General features: G+C 35.8%; 1 protein-coding gene across 2 annotated transcripts in view; it reads right to left on the bottom strand.

Moving 5' to 3' along the window:
* LOC118267492 (PHD finger protein rhinoceros) overlaps nucleotides 1-13,314 on the bottom strand; it is a 60,388-nt gene that overhangs the window by 11,956 nt on the left and 35,118 nt on the right. For both annotated transcript variants that reach the window (XM_050694135.1, XM_035581517.2), the window contains exons 3-4: nucleotides 12,899-13,014; nucleotides 9,064-9,204 (exon numbers count right to left, since the gene is read on the bottom strand). In XM_050694135.1, the coding sequence (XP_050550092.1) occupies nucleotides 9,064-9,204; nucleotides 12,899-13,014 (257 nt within the window). The remainder of the gene's footprint in view (nucleotides 1-9,063; nucleotides 9,205-12,898; nucleotides 13,015-13,314) is intronic.

Here is a 13,314-nt window from a genome sequence, read left to right as displayed (position 1 = left end):
TGAAATCAATTCACACTAGCTCAGTAACCGATTGATTTAATCTTAACTTGATTCAAATATTCCTTTTTAGGTAACAGTACGATTTCCTGATTTGTAAGTCATTTACAAGACACACATCAACATCATCAGCATCGGCCTGTTTCCGTCCACTGCTCTCCAATAACACTCCACTGTGCTACTGAGCTCGATCTTCAACACAACTCACATTCAACCACACTCGCATCAAAATTCACAGACTAATTTAATCTATTACTATCATCATGTCGTTTATCCTACATCTCCATCCCTAAATCTTCAATATCCAAAAAGTATCAACGTATTTCTTTCTAGTTTTGGTGTAGCGAGTGTCACCATCGGTGTTGCCAATTGCTTACCCGGTGATCCGTCTGCTCGTCTGCCCTATGCCATAAAACAAACTATCATAAGTAAACTAGAATTTATTTAATCGTGTATGCTTCTCTAGGCTCGACTGCGAATGAATTTAGTCCACAGTAAACAGTTTGCCCCGAGCTAAATAAGCGCTACATATTTTTCTAATAGGATCCAGGTATAAAGTGTTTCAGTCTAGTCTGAGTAATTGGAATTCCAGGCAGGATTCTAGTCACGTTTGTACCATTTCTGCTTAACTTGTTGGGACCTGTTTGAAGGTTGTTTTGTCGTTTATTTACTTATGCCACTGATGTAGTGAACGGATTTCAAACATGTTACATTTTTATACATTAAATTAACCATTTATTGAAGTTTTTTTGTGGTTAGTAGCTGTCTTAATTGGCTTTTTAGCTCCAGTTTGAAATTTTTAAAATAAAGTAACAAAGGAATATAGTAAATCAACTCAAAATGCAATGTAATTTAGAAGAAAAAACTTAGAAATTAACAAAAAGTCTAATAAAAAGGTTTGACTCGTGAAGGATTTGAACCTCCGCCCTCCGATGGTCAAGATTTGAATTATATCGGCGCTCTAACCTACTGAGCTAACGAGTCTTGCTTTGTGATGGTGAAAAACCCAACCACTAGCGTGTATATGACGTCATAGTGACGTCACACCGTAGCCACTGCAAAGTAAACATAGAAGTCCAATAGTTGTATTTAAGGAAAATTAGAAACTTCATTATTATCAAGTTTTAGGATTTGGTGAGTCATTTTTCTATTTGTAAAGGGTAAATATTGTTCTTGGTATGTATAGAAGTAGAAGGAAACTTTTTAACTAAAAATCACGGTTTGCTCCCGTATTAATGGACATGGATAACATCGCACAGCCTACAGTAGGGTGCGCGATGTCACGGCGTCTGCGCACGTTGCTCACATGATGAAGATGAAGAGTCACTCTGTGACTCGAAACTAGTAGAGCTTTTCTCCATTAATAATATGTGAGTAAATCGTGATTTTTAGTTAATTTTGTATGTCTCACGATAGTTATTATAAAAATTTAGGAAACTTATTGTCCTTAAAACAATAAATAAGAATAAAAGTAAAGCAAGTAAAGATTTCTCCATACTAAAAGACAAAGTCACAACACAGGATACTAATTAGACCCAAAAGAAAATAATGCCGGAATTTAATATAAAAGATTCACTTTGTATTTTCATTCCGATTTTCCGACTGTCATTTGTTCAAAGTGGTACTACTGATACTTCTTATCATATGATTTGTTTTGATGTTAGTATGATTCACCCTCATTTGTTGTGGCTTGCGTTACCAAGCGATACCTATTGATATTATTTTCACTGCACATTGATAGCGATAAATACAATATTTTAATTATCTTTTCCTCTTTGGTGGTGGGGGTAAATCCCACTTCTGACTCACGTTTTAAGGCCTAGTCTAGCAATTTAGGTTCTGGAGGGTTTTTAATTTCAGTTTGGAGTTTATTATACTCTGTATTTTAGAAACAATGAATAGTTTCAAAACATTTACCTTCGTACTAAAATCATGCTATGTAGTCAATCAGAAGTTAAGGCGAATTAGTTTAAAATTAGACCTTGCAGGGATTTGAATAGGACAAAATATTGCATTACCAATAGTTATTTGATTATTGCATAATGCAAATGAAATCTATCTATTTATACCTATAACATATTCACTGCAACTGATTAGTAATTGTGACGTAATTTTCACGATAGTGCTGGATAATTTCACCATCCTGTAGTAAGACTCGTTAGCTCAGTAGGTTAGAGCGCCGATATAATTCACTACTTGACCATCGGAGGGCGGAGGTTCAAATCCTTCACGAGTCAAACCTTTTAGTGGGATTCTTAAACATTTTGAAAATCATTTCTTGATTTTTTTATTGTCCTTTCGACATCTACAATATACGTATTTCTCTTTAGTGAAAACGAATCTGTATTAGAAATATTTTTTAGTAAATTACGTTTCAGAAAACCGACTTCAACCAGCGGTTAATATATTAAAACCTGCTTCTAAGTGTAACAAATACTTTTCTGAAAACCGCATCAAAATCGGTTCGACCAATCGTGAGATAATCGCGCACAAACCAACCATACATACATAATTATTATACATACAGGTCATACAGAGAATCTCCTTATATTTTTAAGTCGGTTAAATACATTGAAGAAACAGGTTGATATTGAGTGCTACTCACAAGGAGTTGTCCTTCTGACCGCTGGGATTATTGGCACAGAATTAGATGAGTTTTTTGTCAGCCTCACTGCAGCATTCGTTTCTTGTAAGAAAATGTAAAACAAAATCTTACAATAATTTTTCAATGTCTAGATTTTGATAAGTAGCCAATTTTTTTGTTACTAGACTAAAGTATCGGCTGCTATTAAAGTGTATGAGTAATCGTGACGTCATTTTCCCTGTACTGGTCGACAATTTCGGCTGTATGTAGCAAGACTCGTTAGCTCAGTAGGTTAGAGCGCCGATATAATTCATTACTTGACCATCGGAGGGCGGAGGTTCAAATCCTTCACGAGTCAGAACCTTTTTGGTAAAATTTAATAAGTTTTTCTTAATATAATAATTTAATATTTCTTAATAAGGTTATCTATAAAGACTATAAAGTCTTTATAGATCATCTTGCACGTTTTAAGCTTAAACAGATATGGTAGAAGACGGTAGAGCTTCAAATTATCTATCATTTATCTACAATTATAGGTAGGTACTAGTATCGATTTTATATTTGACCCTAAGATAATAAACATAAAACATTGTAATTATGGCACAAAAATGTTGAAGTCGAGACGCAACTTTGAATGATAGTGAGAATGTAAGGAAAATCTGTGAAAACTTTTCCAATTAAAATTACTAGAACAATAAAAAAGCTGACTCGTGAAGGATTTGAACCTCCGCCCTCCGATGGTCAAGTAATGAATTATATCGGCGCTCTAACCTACTGAGCTAACGAGTCTAGCTTCACACAGGCGAAATTAGCCACCAATATCGTAATTGTGACGTTATTTCACAATTACTCATAGACAAAAAATACATTAAAATATTATGCAAGAATGGCTTGGCGTCACACCAAACTCATTTAAAATCCAAATAATTACAAATGTGAAACTGATAATGAAAATATTGCTCTAACGAAAGCAGCTGCAACAGCATAGATTTGCATTTGGTGATACGTCAGCTCGTTTACCGGCTTATACCAAAAAAGAAGTCGGGTTTTCCTTCCTGACGCCATAACTCCACGCATGATCAAATTTCACGGTTTGCATTCATTGGAAAGGTCTCGGACTCCGTAAGGTTTATAAAAAAGTATTCAAGAGAAAAGCAGGAAATCAGGGAAAATCATTGGTGGCGAAACAGAGTTCGCCGGGTTTGCTAGTCATTTATAATCATGGATATTATAAACTTCATATTCATAATAGCAGATAATCTTATCTTTTATCCAGGGACTGTGCCGATCTTCTGTCCATTGCACTTTTTGGTACCGGCATTCCATCGAGTTTGGTGCGACGCCAGAACATTCTTGCATAATATTATCTACTGATACTAGCGTGAGTAATAGCGAAATAACGTCACAATTACGATATCGGTGAATAATTTCGCCTGCACAAAGCAAGACTCGTTAGCTCAGTAGGTTAGAGCGCCGATATAATTCATTACTTGACCATCGGAGGGCGGAGGTTCAAATCCTTCACGAGTCAGAACTTTTATGTATTGATTGCTCTTTTTTATATAATTTTTCAGTTTGTCTATCTCTTGAACTGCTCAAGTGCCATGCAAAACAATATTGTATTAGCAACTAATATTACAAGACCAGACAAAAAGCATGCTACATTTTTACTTAATTGTTGAATGCTACTTATCCATCGAGGAAGACGACGATCAATGAAACGAGTAATATTGTTTGAAGGATAATTTAAAAGGTATGATATTATGGTGGTGCCTGGCCCAAAATTGGAATTGGTAAGGGCTGAAAGAAGGCTTCTTGGTTGACTGCAACGACTGCAACGACAGCAACCACTACACATCACATCACATCATCAGCCTATAAGTGGCCACTATTAGCCAAAGGCCTCTTCTCACACAGAGAAGGTTTGAGCATTAATCACAATGCTTGCTCCATGCGGTTTGAGCATTAACCACTACCCTGCCTTCTAATTACCAATTTCATAATTTAGCTAGGACTTCTCTTAAGAGATTTGTTGTTGCAAATAGTATTATATTTGTATGCCAATACGGTGTGATTTGGTGTGAAGCCAAATGCTGTTCACAAAATTATCTAGCATTATTTTTAATGTCTAGGTATTATTGATATTGGTGTATGAGTAATGCTGACGTAATTTTCCCTGTACTGGTCGACAATTTCGGTTGTATGTAGCAAGACTCGTTAGCTCAGTAGGTTAGAGCGCCGATATAATTCAAATCTTGACCATCGGAGGGCGGAGGTTCAAATCCTTCACGAGTCAGATTTCTTTTTTGTCGTTCTTAACTATTTTAGAAATATACTTTAATATTTTTCTGCCTTCAGGTAGTGTATCTTTTATTGCTTCTATTACAAATTCACAATCCCAACAATGAAAGCATTAGAATATCCTTGTTGTGTCATTTTCCAAAGGATACTCTACCAAAAAATAACGTAATGATCTATCCTGATAGGTACTACTCTCTATGCTGAGGTGTACCCCAGGGCAGATAAACATTGACGCAAAAGTAAATAGTGGGTATTCGCGTTCTGCAAATGTAGATCTAGATTTTGGTACGATGCATATTTTTTTGGCACTAGATTGTTGTATATTTGTGTATGAGTAATGCTGACGTCATTTTCCCTGTACTGGTCGACTATTTTGGGCTGTGTGTAGCAAGACTCGTTAGCTCAGTAGGTTAGAGCGCCGATATAATTCAAATCTTGACCATCGGAGGGCGGAGGTTCAAATCCTTCACGAGTCAGAACCTTTTTGGTAGACATTTTATAGATTTTAAAGCATTTATTTATGTTTTGTATCTGAGTCTACTTCTTCAATATGAAACCTGAAAATATTTTCACTAATAACGCCATCTACAGGCTTATCTACGAACGATTTAGATGCCTAGAATACTTTATCGTGGTATCTATTGATAGCATTAATATTATCTATTAAAGATTCATTCATTACGGGATTATTGTTAGTATCAGCGCCTGTATCATTATTTGATAATGCATGTGATGTCATTATAACAAAAGGTCCCTAACTTTTTCCTACCTCTGCCTCTAGTTACTTTGGGTTAGCACAATATGTCCTTCTTTCTCTGGTCTTTCACTCTTGGTCATTTTTTCTTTGGTCTCCCTCTCTCTTTCTATCTTTCTTTCCAACTGTATACGTTTTAATGTTTATGATGCAAAGACTGACTAAATAAATAAATACATGACAAATTGTTACGCTTGAGTTCTACTGCTGTGGGCAGAAACAATGAAATCCCAAATGACTAATTTCTTTCATACGTGCTTTGTTTCATTTACATTCGTTGATTAATGTTAAAATGCTTTTAAAAGATGTCCTGACTCTATTTATTGAAATAGTTTTAAAGCAAAATCTCAGGCCACATTAGGACAAATTAATATTCTATGATGTATGAAGTATATACTAGACAATTCTGTAACTATCAATTTAACAAACTTTCGAAGTGAGCTCAATTATATTCTCGCCTATCATTTGTCGAGATTATTCTCACAACCAATGACATGGCGGACCGCGATCGAGTTCCCTTCGATCTTTTGAATTGCAAATTACAGAATAGACTAGCTGCTCTCTGATCTCATCTTTTGGTAGCGTTATCGTAGGTGTCCTTATTAAAATAATTACAACATATCCCTATATGTTTCCTAGTCAACTTTATTCAAAAATTGACAATCAAACCACGTATAGTGACGTCACTACCTCACTCCCGACCTTGGATGTCCAAGTGCATGATACATCCACACGTCCTTTAGCACAACCTTAAATTAATAAGCATAAGGTTTAAAATGGATAAGCAATTGTATATTATTGTTTTGCGCAGAATGAAGGCAGTGACCGACGCGGCATTTTCGCATAGCGATGAGGAAAAAATATTTTGTAAGCCTAGAATATAATCTTTATACAATATTATGTTAAGGTTTTGTAATATAAAATGTTTTAATTTAAACTATAAATATTTTTACAAGAACATAGCGTAAGACAATGCAAGATTATTGTTAGCTTTTATGGGTTTACGTTCGCAGCCGAGCGGTGAGATTGGAAAACCTATAACGTGTCAATGGTATCTAATATATGAAAGTCAGTGATTGATATCTTATACGTTTAATATATTATTTTTATGGTATAAGCCGGTAAACGAGCAGACGGATCACTTGATGGTAAGCAATCGCCGCCGCCTATGGACACCAGAAACACCAGAGGCGTTACAAGTGCGTTTTGGGGGTTAGGAATTTAAATGTTTAGTTAGGGAATCGGGGATTGGGAAAGGGGGTAATTTAGCACATAGTACTATAGAGCAAAGCTTTTTAAATTATTAAACAAAAAGTAATAGACAGTTCATTTTTAAGAACTGATTAAACGACTGAACAGCTATAGATACCTACATATTAATCATCATCAAACATTAACATAAATCGTCAATTTTCCTTTAAAACTCACATGAATGAACTTACATTACATTTAATCAAAGTTAGAACCTAGTTTAACAAAGGAAGTGAATTAGTTGAACCTGAGATCACAATCTAAAGTGGTAATTACATCACAAATGTGGAGATTACGCCGGAGATAGGGATAACACGGTGTTTGGAACAAGGAACTGTTGAGGCTTCACGCTAGATAGCTTGCAGGAAAAGGTGGAAATTCTCTTTATGTTCATGGGGTTAATGGTTAATGGCTATGTATTGCTTTGGGTGTAAAATAGAATGTGGTCAGTGTAGGTAAAGAGTATGTTTGGTAAATAAAATTGAAATTAAAAATCTATTTGTGATCGCAAACAGTGCAATGTGAAAGAAGTATCGCGTCGTGCGAGATATTAATGTTGTAAGAATATAAAATTAAGAGGTGGTTGTGAAGTTAAGTTGGGTCTAAACGATTTAAGATTTTTTATTCGAGTAGAATCGGTTAAAATCTATATTTTTCTAATAACTATCGTGAGATATACTAAATAAACTAAAATAACAGAAGGCTGCGCTATATCGCCGCGTCCACGCGCTGCTCATGAGGAAGAATCCCTGTGTGACTCGAAATTAGTGATTAGAGCTTTTCTCAATATAATTAACGGGAGTGCACCGTTGTTTTAGTTAATACAAGTCAAAGTATATAAAGGCACCATGTTTGTAGGTTACTTTTAATAGCCTTTATTCAAAGCTAACCCAATTTCATCTCGACTATAAGGCCGCGACTAACCATCCATGTCGGCTAGTAAAATATCGATTAATAAAGTACAGTTGGAGGCAGCTCTAGTCACTAGTGAGGTGTAATTTGTCGATAAAATCCGTTAGACTATCGATGTTTATGGTTATTGTTTCGATCGAACAGTAAGTAGGTTTGTTTAGGGATGGTAAACTTGTAAATAATTAATGTTTTAAAAACAAATGTTTATGTTTGTTTGCAAGTAGCATATTATTATTGAAATACCTCATTGTTACTAGCCAGCCAAGGAAATTATTTTAGGGTTAACTAACTTTATTCATATTTTGTATACAGAGTCTTAACTGTTGCTGAAGCTAGTCAAAAATGTGGGTGGATACATAGGTTAGGTTCCGCGTGCATATCAGAGAGAGCCATCACGGATAGGGCCCAGTAGGGCTGATGCCGACCCGGAGAAGTCATTGGATAAAACTAAAGGGTATGTGGACATTTTGAAGAGGCATTTTTGACAATCAGAAGTGTTTGTATCTTCAAATTAAATAACAACCCCACCTGCTTAACCCATTAGCTATAGACACGAAGCGTAACGAAATGTTATTTAACTTTATAAAAAAGTAATTTCATGGCCTAATAGCCAGAGTAATTTGGACCTTAATTGATTATACTTGAGTTTATTATAGACAAGACAAAACTTAGTACTTTTTGACGACCCTAGACTGCATTGTGGATCATTTTAACACTAAGTTATACAGATTACTAGGTACTGTGAGGTTAGATATCTAGACTAGAGTCTGTAATCAGTTTGTTTAGTTATTATTCATGGTACAAGAAAGTGGAATACGATGGCCAGTGACCATATACGGCAATAGTGGTCACGGTTCCATTTTAAAGTTGACTAGGTTGATTATAGTCTATAGAATTGGAAGTCGCGATTCTGATGTAGATTCCTCGAGGGTAAGATAGATCCTAAATATTTATATTCTAAGAAGAATAGAAGTATCTTTATATTCTAGGTTAATAACTTTACCCAGTGCTTAAAAACATAAAATATACATAATTCACCTCTACTTTGTAAAATCGTAATGTATCATATAGTAGAAAAAAAATTTACCAGCATTTTCCATTTCCGTAAAACACTTTTACCACGACATAATATTTATTTTGATTTTCTGCAAGGCGTCCCAAATGGGCCATAGGCATGTGGGACGAGTTAATGAATCACTCAAAAGTTACCATGTTTACAGAACATTGTTTAATGTATGTAGGTTAAGGACTCTTTAAAACTTACCTCAGAATGTGTCCAAGCTGAGAGTGCTTTGGGTGGCGTGTCTGGAGCCACAGCACCGAGTCTGCCCCTCTTCCTCGCCTCCTGCAGTATCGGCACTTTGGAGTTCTTGTCTCCCGAGGATAGGATCACTTCGCGTTCTATCTGTTGAGAGAAAAACTTGATTAATGATATGTCTTCATGATATTATAGTCGTATATGTATCGAGATACTGGAACAGTTTCAAAATAGTGACATAACCGAGCAAGATAAGAATTTAAAGATCGTAGTAGTATTAAATACATTTGATTCCCATGGAACAAATACTTTTTTCAAGGGGGAAAATCATTCAATGTCTTCTCCGCCTTGGGCAAGGCGAGAGATTGTGTCAGGCTCTTATAGATTAAAAAGCACCCTGTTCCCACTCCTGCTCTTTGAGCCGGATCCCCGGTAAACTTGCTAGGTAGTCCGCAGCTCCAGAATGGAACAAATATTGGAGTTTAGGTACTATAAATAATATGTTAAAAGATATATTCATAAAGGTTTTTTTGACTTTGAGTTTTCTTAGTTTGAACCTTTGTAGTGGATACCAATGAGGGGTGAATAGATAAACAAATGAAAAGTAAATCAGCTAGAGAAATAATAATCATCAAATTGCTAATTCATTCCGTGCACCTACACTACAGTTCTGAATATTTGTGTATATTCATGAGATCGTAAATTCGATAGCGTCCATGATTCCAGTAACTTTCTTTACATATATCATTATGTAGATTGTCGGGACGATGGGTAATAAGTACCTAAGTAAGCATGGGTCTCAACCTCACGACCATTTCCTATAAACAAAGCCTTGGCAATTTGCCTAGAATGCAATGGTACTTAGCACTTAGTATTAACATGTATAAACACAATTAGGATTGTCTAAGGCGTAGATAAAATGGAGGCAAAGGTGGACGTTCATCTAGACACACGGCAGTGTGTCCGCCAAGTTCGAGCAAAAAACCGTGGGTTATATTACACGAACCATTTCGGGCCAAGTTCGACCCACCTATAACTCAAAATCTATTTTATCTACGCATATGAAATTTCTAGTATCTGTTGAGATCTACTTACTTATCTAAAATACAAAATTTCATTAATGTACCTATTGTAAGTCTTGAGATATTGACGTCAGAAAATCGCTATTTTTACTATACACTCACTGACTGACTCACTCACTCATCAAAAACCTAGACCACTTCCAATGGTCGTATTGACTTGAAATTTGGCATGGAGGTAGGTCTTTAGGTCAAGGTAAAGGAAAAAATCTGAAAATGGCCAAGTGTGAGTCGGTTTTAAAAATAATGAAGGTATAAATTCATACCCCTAAGGAACTAAAACAAAAAAATTATCTATATCTTCCAATGGTCGTACTGACCTAAAATTCGTTACGAAGGTTTGTATTTAGTCAAAGTAAAGTAAAATAAGAAAAAAAGAAAATAAACCTTACAAAAATAAATGAAATCCCACCCAAAACATAAATGTGAAAGGATGCCAAGTTCGATAATATTGGAATGCTTCGCCTATAAAAGAAGTGAGATCTAAATAAGTACCAAGTTCCATACACAGACCTCAGTTAAAAATGATATAACTTGGCAAGTTTTAATAGAAAATTATATACTTGACTCATTGCGTTTAGTAGGTTTATATTATAACAAAGTGTGTGAAAACTTGCCAACTTGTTATATCATTTTTAACTGAGGTCTGTGTATGGAACTTGGTACTTATTTAGATCTCACTTCTTTTATAGGCGAAGCATTCCAATATTATCGAACTTGGCATCCTTTCACATTTATGTTTTGGGTGGGATTCATTAAACGGTCACGTATCTATACAAGTCTTCTGGGGAGGTCTTGAAATGGCTGCAGCATTAAGAAACCCTGATGTTTATGTTGTAGGTTATGGAGAAGTAAAGTTTGATCTTAATTATTATCGTTTAAAATACTAGTGTGGGAGATCCATGGTTCGGCACGAATGGGCTGGCTCGACTGGATTGATACCATGGTCCCGCAGAAAACCGACGTGAAAAATTTGTAAGTGAGCTTACCGGACGTCCAGTTATTGTCTTTACCAACAATTCCTCAACAATCCTTAAATTCATAACCCCAAAAGGCCGTCAACGCACTTGTTACGCTTCTGGTGATTCGGGTGTCTATGGGCGGCGGCTATTGTTTACCATCAGGTGATCCGTCTGCTTGTTTACCGACTTATAACATAAGAAAACAGGATTGTTACTGACGTAGCTGACTGTGGTTAAGTTGCCAAAATAAATAAATAAAATCTCCCGTCACACATACAGAAGATGATGCTGATCAAAATGAAAACTATACATATAACGAGACAGCACAAAAAAGCAAAATTCTCACCTCAACAATAATCCAAAACACAAAATGCAACACTAAAACAAAAATTAAAGAGATTTCCGATCAAATCACACACGTCTCACTTGTAGATGAGCTATGTAACAATGAAGCACTTTCACCCAGACTCCATACAAAGCAAAAAATACAAATTCTCATGTATTGGAGAAATCGCGGATATTACTGGGATCCAATCACGATTTGTTTATTGCATGTAAATGGAGCGGCGCAGGTACTTTAGTTTTATGCACCATGAAAAAGAAAAGTGGTTTGGTAATAAAGCTTATTATAATGTGGAGTAAGTTGTCTGAATAATTTACGCTTACTTGAGCACTACGGCTACGATATAGTACGAAGTGTTTTTTTGCAGTACAGTATTCTGTATTTTGCAGTATTGTTTACATTTGTATTTTGCAGTAGCAGTACGATAAAGTACGAAGTTATTATGCAGTATTGACCAATCCCAAGAATGAAATGTTATAGCAAACATAAAATAATACTTTAGACACATTAACTATACCTATTATTGACAAAAACATATATTTCAACAATCCAACGAACCGAACCTCAAAATATAACAACAAAATTTTCCACATAGGCTTCTTCTTCTACTAAGAAAAAAAAAAGTGTCGCCATTACGATAGACAATTTATCGTATACAGGAGCGATCTAAATATACGACACGACACATAACTCGCATGTCACTAACCCGAGGCGAGTCGACTGAGCCAGTCCAGCCACTTAACTAGCGGACTTGCCCGTCACTTGCCTGAGTGACGGAGGGATGGACAGGGACAAACTGTTCGTATGGGGTGTAGATGTCGATGTAAATGACTGTGAAGAATCATGCTGAATATCATTAGAACTTGAAACGAGATATTTACCATGTTTTTAAAACACGCATGAACGGTGCCTCCAGGCCTCCATGATCATGGCGCTTATAATAGTGCCGAAATATCGGAAACTCGCAGAAATTAATAAACATAGGAAATATCCCGTTTCAACTTTTCAAGTCTTAAATCATGATCAGGATATTGTGGGGATTTTGAAAGAGAAAGAGAGGAAGAGATCTTTGTACGGAGTATAATGGAGATGGTTTATTAGTTAAATAGCCTATTGAAAGATAGACAGAAATCTGAAAATTATATTGCTACTACTTCTGATCAAAGTAGGAAATGAAGGATTATAATTATACCATGTGAGACTTAGGATGGCCGTATTTTTAGCGATAACAACTATTGTGATGTGAATGACAAAAGCTTTACTAATTTGTAGCAGTGTTATAACAAAACCATTTAAGGTAAAAGGTGAAAGTTTTTAAAACGATACTTATGGATCTCTATAGAAGATTAATATGTCCGTTGATAAAAACTGGTAATTGTGTAGACAAATAAGTATAACAGGCACGTTCAAGAATTACATCCGAATATTACAATGTATGATGATAATCCAGTACTTACAGGGAACTTGTTGGAATGTGTGTGTAGTGCGGCCGGCAGAGAAGGAGCGGGGGCGCCGGGCAGCGCCGCCTCGGGCGCCGGCGGCATTCTGTACGGAGGCCCACCTTCAACTGTACCTGGAAACAAAGGTACAAAGTTATAGATTATTATGAAACAGAACATATTCTATACTCATGATAATGAGGATGTTTTTGGTGTTTTTAACTTGTGTGGATTAATCGGAATAATTTGAGCTGCAATTACACCAAGTCATTTACTATACACACAGGTTAAAGGTCAATTAATCAAACTTGGTCGGTTGCCCTAGTCGGCAAACTTGTGGAATGATTACCATTTGCTCTCAAGGAACCGCTAGAAGTAATCATAATTAGGGATCTCCAGAAACAAAGTTCATAAGATCCGAGTTTAAATCAAAC

The sequence above is a fragment of the Spodoptera frugiperda genome, chromosome 6 (genome assembly GCF_023101765.2).
Source record: "Spodoptera frugiperda isolate SF20-4 chromosome 6, AGI-APGP_CSIRO_Sfru_2.0, whole genome shotgun sequence".
Taxonomy (NCBI): domain Eukaryota; kingdom Metazoa; phylum Arthropoda; class Insecta; order Lepidoptera; family Noctuidae; genus Spodoptera; species Spodoptera frugiperda.
This window is presented reverse-complemented; position numbering and strand designations above follow the sequence as displayed.